This window comes from Paralichthys olivaceus, chromosome 16 (assembly GCF_024713975.1).
Source record: "Paralichthys olivaceus isolate ysfri-2021 chromosome 16, ASM2471397v2, whole genome shotgun sequence".
In the NCBI taxonomy this organism is placed as follows: Eukaryota; Metazoa; Chordata; class Actinopteri; order Pleuronectiformes; family Paralichthyidae; genus Paralichthys; species Paralichthys olivaceus.
In genome coordinates, this window is record NC_091108.1 from 19,596,138 (window position 1) to 19,612,612 (window position 16,475).

Here is a 16,475-nt window from a genome sequence, read left to right on the forward strand (position 1 = left end):
TCCATGTTTTGCAGCTGTAAGAGGGAAAACATGTCTTTTTATTTTATTTAGATCAGCCTGTTTTAATAAAAGTGCTTATCACTAAATCTAATAAATTTGGTTTGGTTGAGCTTACAATAAACACTATTAAATGAATAAACAGGATCAAAGTAAAAACCATGTTGTTGTAAGGATGCCAAACATTTATCATGTCAGGAGGCTGAGTTAAGTGCTTGTTGTTCTAGCTTTGTATTTAGCATGAGAACATGAGGGGTAATAACATTCAACAAACTATTTGTTTCATAAAGACATACATTTCCACATGACCAAGACCTCTGCAAGTTGAAAGTTAGTAGATTGACAGACTGAGGTCAGTTGTCGAATGTGTTGATTTAATACGGCTGAATCTACAGCCAGAGGAGGGGAATGTGACTGGCTACTATAAATATTGGATGAATGATTAGAATAATGTCCAGTGCTGCTGCTCTGGAAAGAAAATTACGAGAGCTTCAGTTTTTGTTTTTTTTTGCTTTCATTTGAATGAGAGAGTGAAGAGTGAGGGAGTCAGGCTGCTTTCAGACATGCTTTGAATTCAGGATATTCTCCTGACATGACCCTGATGGGCTGCATGTGAGGAAACGAGTCCGAGTGAGAGTCTCTGGACATTCTCTGGAGTTTCTCTGGAGGACAAAATAGACGCCACCTACTAAGATGCCAACTTAGAAAGACAATGAGATCGGAGAGTTTTTTGGTGATACGGGCTGATGCCAGTGCTGATGTAAACAAAAACACATGCTCTCTGCAGCAAAAGTCATTACATCCTGCCTCTGCCTGCTGCACCCCCTCATCACCAGAATGCTCTGGAGATTTCTGTGTTGTTTCGAACCTGTTTCACTGGAGAATCTCATGCTGTGCTGTTCATATGTTAAAGGAAAACTCCGATTGTTTGGATGTTCTTCTGAGTTCATGTCAGAAAGTGGCTTGGGGCTTAGTAAATGGTCAGCTGGCCAGTAGTCAAACCAGGGACCTGCTGCTCAAGACACGTCGTACACACCCCAACCATTTTGCTATCAGGTCACTCCCTGCGTTCTAGTTTTTTGGAACCAATAGAGATTTTAACTTTTAATATTACGTGCTGCTGTACTAATTCATCTTAGAATATGGACAGTGCACTCCAGACAAGTTTCAGGAGCAGACAGAATCTTGCGGAGCAGAGACTAACCCAGATGTGATGTCAGGACTTTACTTCTTTGTCTGATGGATTTTCCTCTTTGTTCCAAATCCCTATCTCTAGACGACTACATTGTACTTTCCATGCAACTTCCAGCATCACGCTTCAGTTCTCTTCCAACATCGGTTGGATACAGTGTGAGAAGAAAACTGCACCACTGAGCCCCAGAGCACTATGTGTGATTCTATGGCGCCCAGCTGGATGCTTTGAAATGATATCTCATTTCATGATATTACTTTTCGTTAAAGCCCACGGCTGCAGCAGCAGAGGCCCAGCCCTGAGCCACGAGAGGAGAAGTGCTGCAGTGCCGGGCTCTGTTCTGGCCCGTGTGAACTGAGAGCCCAGGGGCGATGTACGGATAAAAAGGTTTGAGCTGTGCATGCAGAGGGGAGACAGAGAGGGGGGAGGGGGGACATTGGTGGGCAGCAGGAGCTCCGTGACGTGACAGCAGAAGATCCATTTAGATTAGGCAGTTTTAATATCCTCTGAACTTTCCAATAAACGGCAGTTGGAGCCACTGCCGTTCTGCTGTCGTTTGATTGTCCATCACCTTTGACGTTTTGAATTGCTGCCAAGACTGTGTGATGGTTTAATTGCTTGTTGTTGACATAACAGCAGAGATACAAAGCCAATCTGCTCCCGTCTACTGTAAGGCAATTCAGAGACAATTACACAAGCGTGCGGAATAAGCATCGCCAGCAGGTAACATGAATGAAACATTTCCAGGAAATATGCTGAAATATAATTATTAATTATCTACCCTCTATTATTGCAATGTGCTTGAGACATAAATAAAAAAAGGTCATTTCCCTCGCTGGTCGAGCTGGAGGGTCTCCTCCCCATTACGGGCCCTTTATTAAATTCCAGCATGTTCTACAACTTAAATACCAGCGCTGAGAAATAATGAGAAAAATTTCAGCTTCTGTCAGAATGGGTCTGTTCCTTACACAAAACTTTTCTATCCAACTGATTTCTTTCCTATTCAGCGAGTCAATCAGAGAGCCAGACCCATGACTAGTCGAAATAATTTCAAACATTTAGGGTATAAAAGAGTGGAACTAAGAAAAAGCAAAGTTCAGTCAAACTCAGTAGATAATGATGCATCCAGATGGACGATACACATCTTTGGCATTCTGGAGTCGCTTGATTTACAGCAAGGATTTGTCTTCCTCTTTCCTCTCACTGTGTCTGTGTTAATGGCAGCTGTTTCTCACTTTAAGGCTTTTTGCTGTTCAAATATCGCTGAGCTTAAACATCGGCCGCACCGGTAATGAAGAGAGCAACCAGGTGGCTTCTGATGAGTCCACACCTTTATGCAGCAAAATACACTTGGGGGGGGATTGATTTAGTAAACAAGTCTCATCTTGGTTCGCTGTTTTTCCGAACTAGCCCACGGCCTCCAACCATGTGCCATGAGTGTGTAAACAGAACCATCAGAAAATCCTGATCATGCTTTATATGCTACACGCAGAGTTCACATTGGAAAAGCAGATACTGGAGGCAAAAAAGACCATTTGCAGTCAGTTGATGATAAATATATAAGATTAGTATTAGCATGTAGCTGTTAGGGGCCTCTGTTATATCCTTACTTCAATGATAGTTCATAAAGTCAAACATGTAAAGGGAAACAAAGTACAATATTGCAAATGTGAAATAAATGATATGTGATATTTGTTTCAAATTGTGTGCACTGACAATGTAGACCACAAGACGGCAGACATCTTTAGTTTGTAGTTACAGTGAAGAAGATACTTTGCTAGCAGGGGGAAGATTGTAACAATGCAATGCCATACGTTGGTCCGTGTAATGACATGCAGTTGTTCAGTAAAAGTCAGAGACGTGATGTTCCCCCACAGCCTCACTTATGAAACTCTCCGTCGGGGCCATATCGCACGTTTACATCCCTTAGGTGCCGTCAGTTCAGGCAGTGCTTCACTAAAAATAGACACCAGTAAGACGATGCTAAAGTGGAAGCGACATCTCTTTCTTGCCTCTGATCTCAGAGCAGTGTTTATTCAAAATGAACTGCCCACTTGTGATGGCAGCAGGCTGGTGCCTCTGGAAGCTAGACCTTGTAGCTGACAATGTTACTTATCATTTTTGACCTTTTTATGGGTGTGACCATGGGGCATAGTAGCTGAGTCAAGCTGCCCTGGACTCACTCCACTGCTCTGAGATCAGGTTTCTTGCACGCATTATTCTACACATGCATAATTCGGGAACTAATTGCAATTTAGAAAATTACTTCAACAGTCTTGTTATGCTGGCAGCCGCCTGTAGCGGCTTTAAAGGACTGGCCATGCAAGGTAAGAGGGTGGATGTGTGAGGGTGAGTCCAGTCACTGTAGCAAAAAGTAAGAATATAGCAGTATAGCTAAAAGTGGAATGTATGTGCCGATTACACTGATGGTAAATAAATGCTCCAACTCCTCAAGAACCAAGACAAGAGAACTCCCCTCACTGATCCCATGTGCCCTGGCTAGCAGAGATAACGCTACATATCCTGAAACCCATCTACGACTGCTGTCAGATACAGCTATGACAACATGGCAGTAAATTACAGTGTCATTAACCAATTACTACACACAACACACACACACACACACACACACACACCAATCAAAGTGAAAATGTGCCCACTTGTGTGAGCCTCGTATTCTACCCCCAACCCTCACCCAATTAACCACAAATGGTCAATCCCTCATGAATACTGATAAACATTGTTATGGAGGAGGATGCATTCAACTCTGAACACCATCAATGGCATGGACTGAGGCACTGAGGCACAGGGGCACCAGATCTCACCTCTTGGCGTTTGTTATGTGCACAGACACATAAATAAAGACACCACATTTTGAGTGAAACAACACTGATTAAAACCATATTTAACTGGATCAAACAGGCGTCCTCTTCACAGTGGATGAGGGCAGGTGTTGGAGAGGTGTCTGGTGAGATGCTGGAGAAGGCACACTGTCTCTGTGTGGCTTCACAGTGCCACTGACAACACAGTCATGTTTGCACTCAGGCAGTTTTTGAACAAAACAATCAAAATGAATGAATAAATGAATGAATGAATAGTAATTAAACTCAGTGTTGGTGAAATATTCACAACACTAGATTTTGGTATAAAGCTAACAATGCTTTGTTCTCCAGTTGTATAAGGATATTTGATGCAGTTTGATGATATTTAAATATCATAGGGATGAAAATAAATCAGTTGTAATATTGGGCGAACTTCATTCATGGAATACATTTCCACTACGAGGTAGTAGATAGTGGTATCGGCTCCACTTTACATCTAAATGCTTTGACTGTTCACTTACGCTCTGTGTTTTCGCCTGCCTCAGGTAACAACCATTTGTGGTTTTAATGTTATTAACAATTAAACAAGTGATCATTTAGTCACGTGCTAGCAAACTAGACAAACATTATATGTTGGAAACTCACTAAGTGGTAAATGGTCTGTATTTATATACAGCATCTATGAGCAGCACTTTTTTATAAGGAAATCATACAGGCAACTCAGGGTTCAGTATATTGCTCAAGGACACCTTGGCATGCAGAAGGCCGTGCTCGAACTGCCAAACTCTTGATTAGAGGTCAAACCACTCTACCCCCTGATCCACAGCCGCCCAGACACATTGTATAATTTCACAGCTTAATATTAATCACTTAGTAATACTATTGACAGTCTGTTCTGCTCATTCAGTGCTCACTGACCATTTGCATTTTCTAATGAGTTTTACCAAGCAACAGCAGCAGCTTACAATCTGTTACCTGTGGTTGGATTGGCTATGTGTCACTCAGAGCAGAGTCAGCCAATCACGAGAGACAGACAGACAAAATGGCCCAGACTAAAGAGAGGAGGTGTAAAACTACTTAAAACCACAAATATATATCTTCATATGGATGTCACATCTTCACATGAATGATCAGAAAGGGACCTTTAAAACAGAGATGCTCATGAAATCCATATATACAACTGAAGGCCTGAGTGTAGATGAAGTGACATGAAACCGTTATTAAATCTGGCTTTTACCCAAAATTCTCCATATGAAAAAAACCTTTCAATTCCTGAGTCCTTTGATAAAATACATTTACTTACTGTAATGGCCCTGCCCTTTAAAACAGATTTTGTGGTTATAAGTATAGAAACACTTTGCATTGCAAAAACACATTTTGATGATTTTAACACACTCAGAGCTTCTAGCAAGACACAAAACCCCACCACAACCTTGTTATACTCAATACAGTTTTCTTAATTTTTGGTTTAAAGTGATGAGGACTTTTTAGCAGGTCAGTGATGGAGAGCGAGTGCACAGCTGTGAACTTACGCACTGAGCTATGAAATACTGTTTCATACCTGTGAGGTATTCTGGGTCGGGCACGGGGTCTGACAGCTCCTCGTGGCACTGAACCTCAGTTGGCACCGATGCCACCACCATGCCGTCTGGGAGCTGCTGCTCGATGCCTCGGGCAAAGTTCTTCTGCCTGATGTGAGGAGAGACACAACAGGAGGTCCTGTTTAGAGACACGAGCACTCAGACGCTAACGTTTGAGGAGAGAGAGGAGGGCGGTGGAGGGATTTAAGAATGGGAGGAAATAGAGCGTAATGCAACAAAGGAAAAAGAGGTTGATGAAGCAAAGGTACGGAGCTAAAACAGCAGCACACATGATACAGTCAGTCGAGTTTATTCCATGTTTCCTTTTGGTGGTTTTGATGTGAATAAAGCTGTTAGTCAATCAAAGTGAAATGTTCACATCTAATACAAACACAGACGTCATCCACAAAATGATGTTTTAGGGCCAATTAGACACAGTTAAACCGCCACTGTAAAGGCCATAGCTCCAATTAAAAAAACAAAAAAACATTTAAGATCAAATTCCATGATTTAAAATGTCATTAACTCTGTTCAGACCTCAGGCCAGATGTAAAAAATAATAATTTATCATTTCAGCAAGTGTACAGTGAGAATATGAGTACCTCAAGCTTTTATCAAAATAAAATGGAGTAATATTTGTTCTAGTATACAATATTTTCTTATTATCTTTCATATGCAGTTTAGGGGAACAGTTATAAAATGAATTTTCTATTTACTCTGAGGTGTAATTTCATTTCCTTCTGTGTGTTATTGTTCTGTTACAGTGGAGCACTGTAAATGCTAAATCTCTGATTATCTTTCTATAGTGTAAAGATGATGATGTGTGGGATACCATCACCACTGAAGATCTGTATGTGATTGTGATAATTAACTGACAGTTGTTTAAATTGTCTTGCATTCCCATTACTAGCGCAATGTCTCCTCTAAATATCTATATAGGCCTGTTAAGCAATCGACAATCTTCAGACCCAAGTTCACAACTTTTCAAAATAAAAGCCGTGTTATTCTGCCTGACTTAAAGTACTGTAACTACTTTGTAGATACAGGAGAAGAGGAGAAGAGATTCTATGAATGTTGCTGCCATGACAGAGATCAGCACCTTCACCACCCATAAATGTCTGTGTCAGTCTGAAATGGTGAAAGAGATTAAACTAAAATGATCTGGGGGAGCTGCTTGCTGACCACTACTGTAATTAATTCATGTAGGACATTTTCAAGCCCAAGATCACATTTTAATTCCAGATGTAAGCCAAGTTCTACCACCCCGATATCCTCCAAAAACATACATAGGAGGATCAGATTTATTATCTTTGCAATTTCTGTTAAAGGCTCAATGTGTGAGTTTGCATACACACAAAGAAAAGCAGTTACAAAACTTTATCTATTGAAAATATCTGTTCGATTCAATCCATTCACAAGTACAGCATCTGTTCAATGCACAATATTTAGGTTCTCAGTCCAACAGTATGAAGCCTTGCATCTTCCGCTGCCTGCAAACATTTGTTTGGGACATTCAACAAACATGCATATTTGCAACATTTCCTGTACCCGTTTCAAAGTAAAAGCAATCCAGCGTTACTGTTGACTAAATCTATTACAGTTTTCTCACAGCCATTATGCGGCACAACCGCAGCCTGTGTCTCCCGAGCGTTTAGGGGATCGAGCTTCTGAAAATCCCATGATTTGATGGGAACTTTTAAAGGTATAGATGACGTTCTTTGGAAATGCTGATAAAGCCGCCTGTAGCATTTTGTGTCTGAAAAATATTATTATTTTAACATCCTTATTAAAAGCAGTCAGGTGAAGGAGTCAGGAGAAAATGAAGCCAGGGTGAAGGATGAAGTAGATCAAAGTTGGATAGGTAACTGTTTCTCATGAGAGGCAGATTCCAGAAATATACTGTTTGGCAGATCATTAATGGAAGATCAATACAGCAGACCAATTATGGAGGACTGTGAACAGACAAAATCTCACATTAACCACATCATTTTTCATTTTGTTGATTGCACTGCTGCAATGTGACTCATCTTCAGTCTGAGTGCTGGCATCCCTCATTTGTCTGTTGTTGCCGGTGACTCCTGTTTGAACTCATTTTGTCCACTCCAACGCTCGTTGTCTCAGCGGCAGCGAGGTTCACAAGAGTCCACAACCCAGTGACTTCCATAAATCAGTAACTCAAGTCATTCAGGAGTCTTGGGACCAAAGTTGACGAGAATATATCTTCTCATCCCCTCATTATGAAGACTCCAGCCTCGTGATATACTGGATAATCGTACAAATAGATTCTCACATACTACTTTGAACCACACTTTGTACTAGAAGACATTAGTGCCAGTGTGTGTGTTTGTGTGCAAAATGAATATAGCAGAACCCCGACAGTTCGTGAATGCACACACTGGGGAAAGTATGAACCGACATCAGCAAGTTTAAGTCAGTTCGAGGTTATAAATGTCTGTTAATACATTTTGGTTTAATTGACCAGCCCTAATAGATCATTTTTCAGTAGTTCTGGACATCTGTTTATGGCAAATTTTCTCTCACCAACGTATATTGTCTAGAAATGAAGCTTCACAACCCTGACATGGCTGATCAGCTGGAAACAAACCATTAGACGAGTTAAGACAGATTGTTTAAATAAAACATATATATAAATATATATAATACATATATTCTATGGACAAATATCTACAATCTTGTATCCAGGCCAGCTAGGGTTTTTCTTTAAAAACGTTTGATGCACCGAGGGATTTTTTTCCCCCTGGCCTGTCTTCTGTCTCAGTTCGCCCCTGACACCAAGTTTACCAGCACATATCTCCGTTTTGGGCGTTTTCGATTTTGATCCTGACCTCTCCTCTGCTACTGCTCTGATTGATTTGTCTGCCTGTTCAACTGACAGCATGTGTACAAAACCAATCTTTGCACACATTAGTTTCGAAGCCATTGACTGTTTTCTGAGTTAAGCACATGATTTTCTCATCCCTGCATTTTTCCAGTTCCCACACACAGTCTAGACATATATGGATGACTCATGTGCTGCTGTTTATTTTGCTATCAAATTTCAAGTACCACTTCCTGTATGCTGAGAATATTTCCCTCCAGTAATGGTAACTGACACCAGTTATTAAATTAAGCATAAAAGATCTACAGCATCTCACTTAGACTGTATGGATGTTCTTTACAGTTAAAGTCCCATTAAAGATAAAAAGCCTTGCACTTTTAAGAAGTGTCCATTAAAAACATGGCATCTTTATGTTTCAAACTTGTGACAGATTTTCTCTTAACATACACAGCACGTAGTTTAAAATTTGATCTTCATGGTGCTCTGGATCTGAGCTGTGCAGAAAAAAATAAGCTTGAATATTTACAAATCACAAATTGTTGCCATTGGGAAAGTCACAGCTTGAGAATGACAAAAGCCACTGGCTGGAGCAGAAACATTGTAGAGTGGCTGCGTCAAACGGCAGAATTCAAATGACAAATTATTTGCATGGTCATGGCGTGGCCAGGGGAGGGATAAGCAATTAGGAAGAAAATCAGGCTCATAAAAACAACGCAAGGTTAGCTGCCGGTGATGAGAAAAACAGCCGCGGCGCAGTGATGTGGCTGGATGGTCGGGCACTTAAACGCTGTAACACTTCTCCATGCATCTTGAGGCTCTGGAGTGGAATAATGATGAAGAATGATGCAAGAACAAAGTGGAATTTATGGTAACACTGTTCATTGGGTTACACACATCATCAACTTCTACTGAAACTTACTTCATTCTACATTTGCAGCTCAAGACAATAAAACAAGGTTGGTGTTGACACTGAAGTTGAACATCTTTCAGTTTCTGCTGAAAGCAATTATACTTGTCTTCAGCTGTCAGCTTAACAAAGCACACTGACTGAGTGAATCTCTTGTCTGCTGCATACAGATGTTTTTTTTTGTGTTTTTTTTTTAGATGCATGCTAACTGGGATGTGGGGGGAGTTTTTATTGCTGCATTCATGTCTGACAATCTTCATTGTTAATTTTGTTAGATGATGACATGTAAAATTGAACAGCCATCTGGCAGAGTGAGGATGTCATCATTTTCTTGGAAGGAATTCTCTTCAAGTGTGAGGAGCTGCCAAAACTTACTAAAGCTAAGATAGTTTTATCTTGTTTTATCCAGCACATTTTTTCTATGTCAGTTTTAAGTTATATAGGCCATATGAATTGTCAGCTAGAGCAGTTGTTTCGTCCTTGCAGTCGTCCTTCTGATCATGGATTATTTAAAACGCTTTCCAGAATATTCTCTTCTCCTCTAGTAGGAGAAGAGGTGAATTATTGAAACGAGACAAAACAACAAAAGGATGCTTTCGATTAACAACAACAACCCTTCGACTCATTGACTGGGGCTCGATCCATGCATTTTTGTTTGAAAGCAATGTTTTTCCAACGATTTCAACACCAGCATATTAATAAATATCTATTTTAGCAGGTAGTACAATCTGTTCAGTTCGATAGTTAAGTTACTTCATAGACACATTCCTGGAGTGTGATAAAAAATTGTATTTGATACAGTGTTTCTGTTGTGAAGATATCTCAGATACTGTGATGTGTATACTAATCTATTTTTGCACTTTTCTAAACTAATTCGAATAAAGCTACCATTGTGGAATCACTAGCTAAATCTTGTGTGATTATTTCTTCTCGTCCTTCAGGGGCGTAACAAAAACACATGTCCTGTGACCATTCATGTACAGTGGGCTTGTGTGTGCCAAAAAAAGACCCAGTCACCAAGCGGCTCACACTAAAAAGGGGCCAGCAGTGTTGGAGAAGTAAGGACTCCAGGCGTATCTGTAGAGTTGATGCATTTTCAAACAAATGTAGCCTGAGTATAAACTCACAGCTTTCAATGAGAATCAGTGAAGGCCACCATCCACCTTTTCACATCCTGTCCACTCCATCAGTTTAATTAAAAGAGTCAATGAAGGTTTGGCTCCTGAGGGGGGATTCGGAGGGTGGGGTACAGTAGAGGGAGGTGAGCCAAAAAAAATGGAGAGGGAGAAAAAAAAAAAAATACCCACACAAAGTAGTGTGTGTGTGTGTGTGTGTGTGTGTTGGGGAGGGGGTTCAGGTGGGAATGTGGCCTTAATTATTGATCCCAAGCAGCCACCAGAATGAGAACAAAGGGCACTAAAATATTCATTAAAACCTGCTCGGAGCTTGTCGTGTGAAAGAGGAATAGTGAGGGGAAGGAGGATAGTGTTAGGAGTAATGAGAGGAGGTTAGCTATTTAACATCTCATTACTGGACTCCACTGGCTCCCACAGAGAGAGTGTGAGTTAGAGACCTCCGTCACCGCGCTCTGTTATATTAACCCAGATCATATCAAGCCCGATGTTCCCAAGATGTCACTGTGACCTCCTTCCTGGGCACGGATCTCATATGTCATGTTGCTTTGCGACCAAAATGACATTACGCTCCGCCGGCCTGCTGCCAATGACGACGAATCAAGTTATTTTTTTTTACCTCTGAGGAAATCTAATAAATAAAGCCTATACGGTTTTGAAATGATAATAACAAGAGTGCCTCTGAAGCTGGGGGGGGGGGGGGGGGGGGGCCTTCCTGCACCGTGACAGAGGGGTGCATTTCCTTTCTGAACAACATGAGAAGCATTTCAGGGCTGGTGAGCTTGAAAGACAAACCATGAGGGAGGCATGCTGGGTGGAGAGAATCCAACCAGCTCTGTGTGTGTGATGACGCTCTCTGGAGATGGAGCTGAAAGGGCTTGGCTGTCCAGTATAGATGGGGAGTCTGCACACCCACTGTGTCCATGTGTGTACGTGTAAAAGTGAGAGAGGACGCGCATTTTGTGTTCTGAACGCCCTGGATAGTTCCCTATGCATGTGATGCTACAGTGGGCACCTGCTCACACCACTTGCTGCTTTCCTTTTATTCCCCTTCCTTCCTGCTGTTGCGTCCAACAGTGTAAATAGAAAAACCTTGCAGGGGCCACGGAGCAGGTTCATTTCACCCCTGTATGGGCCTTTTTTTGATAAATAAAACATAAGGCCGTCAAAAGTTAACCCTGGGGGAAGTACATTTTTTGATTTCCTGTATGCATGTGGGAGATTTTGTATGAAGTAGCACACAGATAAAAAAGAGTATAAGTTAAAGGTCCAGTGTGTAAGATTTAGGTGAAAGGGAACTATTGGCAGAAATTGAATGTAGAATAATCCTCTTGATGTTTTCACTAGTTCATTTCATCTAAATTGTATGAATTGTAGTTTTCTTTACCCCAGAAAATATCCTTTATATTTAAATACTTTATTTTTACATCAAGGGGGTCCTCTCTACGGAGGCTGCCATGTTTTTTACATTAGTCCAGACTGGACAAACTAAACACCTTTTGAGTTGTATGATAACTGAAGGAGACCAGAGGTTGTTTTTCATGTTTGGAAGGAGAGGGTGAGGTGAGGGGTGTTCAGCTGCAACATGCAACTTCAACACTAGATATCACAAAATTATGTAAGTTGAAAGGAAAAATCAAGTTCTGCAAGAATGAAAGCAACAATGCCAAGATTACGCAACGTGTTTGGAGAAAGAGGGAAAAATACAAACCACTGATGATTAAACAATATTAAAATCCGACTTCTTCTTTTCATGGAATGACACAGATGCTTTGTGCCACTCCAACACAGTGGGGTGGAAGCTTTTGAAGAAGTGCCAGCGAGCACCACATAAAGATTTCCTCGCACCATCCCTCTTTCTTTCCGTTTCTTTTCTGCTCGCTTTTTTCTCAAGGGCAAAGAATAAGCCTGACGTGCTTACAGGAGAACACTGTCCTGTTTCACTTGCAAGTTTTTCCTGACCAGTGACTTAAATCAATGGTAGACTCGAGTGGCTGTGAGAAATGACAGATTTTCTTAAGTTTGAATGGTTTCTCTGGCTAGAGGTAATTTAACACAGTTAGCTGCACACTGGTTGTCAGTGTTACCGTCTAGCGGGAGTTCTGGGAGTAATGAAGAGACTCAGCCGGTCCAGTTGTTAGGAGAGCATTTCAAATCTGCAGTTATTTCCTTAAAAGAATTACCTTTGTGCCAGTGAAGCTACTGTATGACACAGCATGAGAAGAAAGGAAAGAACATTTCCCACCTGCTGCTTTCATCTGAACACAGGGAACTGGAACTCTAGCGTTTTTAGCTGATGGCTTTTCCAAGAGACTTAAAGAGAGATTAAAAGAGACGGTGATAGTGACACAAAAGGACCAGAATGTGTTAGTGTAGGTCAAGGACCCTCCAAAAGATGCTGGCTTTTAGATTCCATCAGTTAGGGCAGAATCCTTAGAGTTATATTTCCATTTCAGATGTAATTCTCATTCTCTTATCAAATTCTTTCTAAGCAATAAATTGAGCAAATCTCCAGGTAATAAGCAGACTTTTGCCTTAAGCAACAGCATCCGTCTTGAATAAATAAAAACTTTTTACAAAACTTTCAAATGGAGATTACAATAGGCAAGATAAAGACCAATAAAACAGTTCATGTAATTAAAATGAACAAATTGCGCCGATTAATTCAGTAAAAGGTTTCCAGTAAAAGTACGTTTTAAGAAGGGACGGTTAAAGAGACAAACATTCCTCAAATCCGATCGTATGAGCCAAAGCCAAATAACAATTGAGCTGGTGCATGCATGGCTTAATTAATGGACATTGCCTGGTTTGGTCATTCGGGACTGTAGTCCCTAACTTCTTTTTCCTAAGCCTCAGTCGCCACTTTCATCGGTTCATCAACTGAACATCAACCAGCGGTGAATGCAAAGCGTTGCTGAAACGTACTGTCCCACCTGGTCACCAATACGTGTGATGTCTGCAGCGCCACTGACACGTTACATCCTGTCTCTGGCTTCTCTGCAACTCTTCACCTGAAAACTCTGAAAGACAAACTCTGGACCCCATTGTGTCTGAAAACAGCTCTAACTTTTCACCATCGTCATTTTTCATTCATAGTATTTTTTGTTACTAAGCAACCAATTGCAGCATAGATTATCTGTTTTATGTTCACGCTGACCCAGTGTACGCACATGCTCACACTGCTATGGTTTCTGGGAGGACATTTCTACACCTAAATACACCTGCCACTGATAAAAATATAGACTAGTTAAATGTAGTTAAAGTTTTAAAGTAAAAGTTTGATCATTAATACTGAAGCAGTTACATAAAGAGCAGGTGAAGCTAGAGAAAACTACTTTAACTAATGTCCCTTTATATAAAACTGTTTATATATTACGAGGCCTTGTTTCGTTCTTTGATTTGTGGTGAGGAAACACATCATTAGAGCAGTTGAGAACTTCAGAGGGAAAAAGCTTTTAACAACTCAGACATCTGAAATAACTAAATTGCTTTTTCAGAAGTCGAAAATGTTCAAAACCACTGGTTTAATCTTCAATGTGTTTTAACAGCCTGTTATACTATCTATTATCAAGGGGTTTTAAACAACATTATTATTTTTTGCAAGTATCTAAATTCTGTGTAACTGACAATGCTGCCTGTTTGTCCCAGATAGATTTGACATGAATTGAATGGGCAAATATGTTAATATGAGAGATGGACCCCCACGAGTATTTCTTGTTGGGAGGTCAAATCCAATCAAGAGACAAAAAAAACTGCTTTCACTGTATGTAGGGGGGGTGGGGACCTTTTGCATGTCTGTGCCTAAGATCCCAATGTGTCATAATCCCTCCATGAGCTGATCTTATCAATTACACCTATCAGATCTCACTGTCCATTCCAATGAACGGATCCAACTTGTCAATTTTATAATCTAGATTTAGTTCTTCAGACAATTGAGAAAGACGATTGAGACAAGTGAAATTTTAAGAGTAAAGTCAGTGGTGTTTTAGAAGAAAAAGGCTCAGACCAACGTAATTACATGTTAATATCTTGTGCCGTTGATCCAGGTTGTGATTTGAGTGCTCACTAAAACTGTATTTCTGCAAGAGGTGAATACAAAGGTGTTTGTTTGTTAAACTGTTGATTAACCTTTGGTTATTACCTTTGCAGAGGAGGTTATTTTTTCACTCCTATCATTTTGTTTGTAGGAAAAATAACATAAAACCTATTGAATGGATTAGCACAAACACACAGCTGCTTGAACAGATCGGTCAGTTGAGTTGATCGTACCTATGATGAGTAAACTGACATCTCCAATGAATAGAGTGCCCCTTCCAAAATAATTCCACTTAACATGTGACATATTCTATATACTGCAATATAATAGAATCTGCCTTACGTTTAAAATACAGTATACAAATTAAATAATGACTTCATTTTTCATCTGGCCATCCTTTCGATACTGACCACAAGTGCAGTCACTCCTGCTTTGCAACAATAAAATTTACATATAGTTTTCTTGGAGACAGATTTACCACCTCAGGACAGATGTTTATTGCCAGAGGCCGACTTTCATAATGCACGTCACAAGCTGTAATTTACGTCATCTAAGCTGACTGCTCCACTGACTTCAAACCCCTAATCTTCAGTGTCCAGATGCAAAGCTCTCTCCCCCTAACTTTTGTTCATTTCACATTCAAATGTTCATCTCGTCCAATTAGGTTAAATTTCAGCACATGGGCTTGTGGTCAGTTTTAATTCATTTGCTGCCATCACTTATAATTAGGCCTTGCATTTAGCGCGCCTCCCAAAAGAGTCTGCCTTCCTCTCCCACCACCGCATCTGCGCAGGAAGCATTTGGTCTGCCACAGAACCGCGCTCTTTGTTCACAAGAACTTTCAAATGAGATCAGAGCATTTGAGATTTGGATTCTTGATGATGTTAACTTCCCTGCTTCACCCGTTCCTCCCTTTCTGCAGCTCCAGTGGGGAATCCCCAAATGGCTGAGTTGCCTCCGGGCAGCGGAATAGATGCACGGCCCAAATTAAATTCCTGGGCCGCAGATGACTTCACTGACCCTCTGGCTTCCTGAGTTCAATGGAAATGATTGCAGCATGTGGACAGTGATAATTAACAAAATTCAAAGTGCCCCACTGTCCAAATCAAACCCTGTACAAGTTACTAAAGGGACAAAGCCCATATTTGAACCTGTCTTACTCTACACAGACAGTGGGTGTTTATATTGTATTTCTGCTCCTTGGGGTATTTGCCTGAGATTAGGAGAAATGTCTCAAGTTTTATTGGGGACAATCCCTGACAGTGCCGCGCTTTACTATCACTATCATTTTTTATTGGGAGGGAATTGACATAAAAAATGTACCATAAAATCCTGCCCCATCATGAAATAACCTTTAAATATATTGATTCAATCCGATATGCTTTTACAACCTGTGAGGACCAATCTACCTCCTGATTAGATTTGCTCTCCAACTGTTTCCACTGTGTGATTTCAATCATGAAGTGAGGACACCGCTCATTTTCATCCTGAATAGCACTTGGTGACAAACGGTGGGTTTTGATTAAAGTTCTGCAGGCTCTCCGGGGCCATTAAGTGACCTTATCACCTTTTTACGATAAACCTCTCAGACATGCTTGGGTGTTTCCATATGAACTTCTCAACCTATAATAAAGGCATCAAAAGTAACTTACAGCAGTCCTGGCACTATCATCTTCAACCCGGAGAGGCTGATATTTTAATTTAATAATACAATTAATGATAGATCAAACTGGGTTTTCAACCTTGTCTGGACAAGAATCAACCATTGAAAAGAGATCAATTCTTACTTCATCAAACTGGAGAAAGTTTTTTTCAAAGGGAATATATTTTGTTCATAAAAGTTAGCACTTATCAAAAAACTCTGAGACTCCTAAATTGTTTTTATGGACTCAGACACTTCACCCAACCATCCATCGATGTAGTGGTGAGTAGATAATGGGAGAATATCCATTTTTTGGTGAACTATCAA

At 40.6% G+C, this 16,475-nt stretch overlaps 1 protein-coding gene across 12 annotated transcripts in view; it reads right to left on the reverse strand.

Moving 5' to 3' along the window:
* Positions 1-16,475, reverse strand: part of astn1 (astrotactin 1) — a 389,228-nt gene that overhangs the window by 182,858 nt on the left and 189,895 nt on the right. For all 12 annotated transcript variants that reach the window (XM_069511745.1, XM_069511741.1, XM_069511748.1 and 9 more), the window contains one exon: positions 5,573-5,700. In XM_069511745.1, the coding sequence (XP_069367846.1) occupies positions 5,573-5,700 (128 nt within the window). The remainder of the gene's footprint in view (positions 1-5,572; positions 5,701-16,475) is intronic.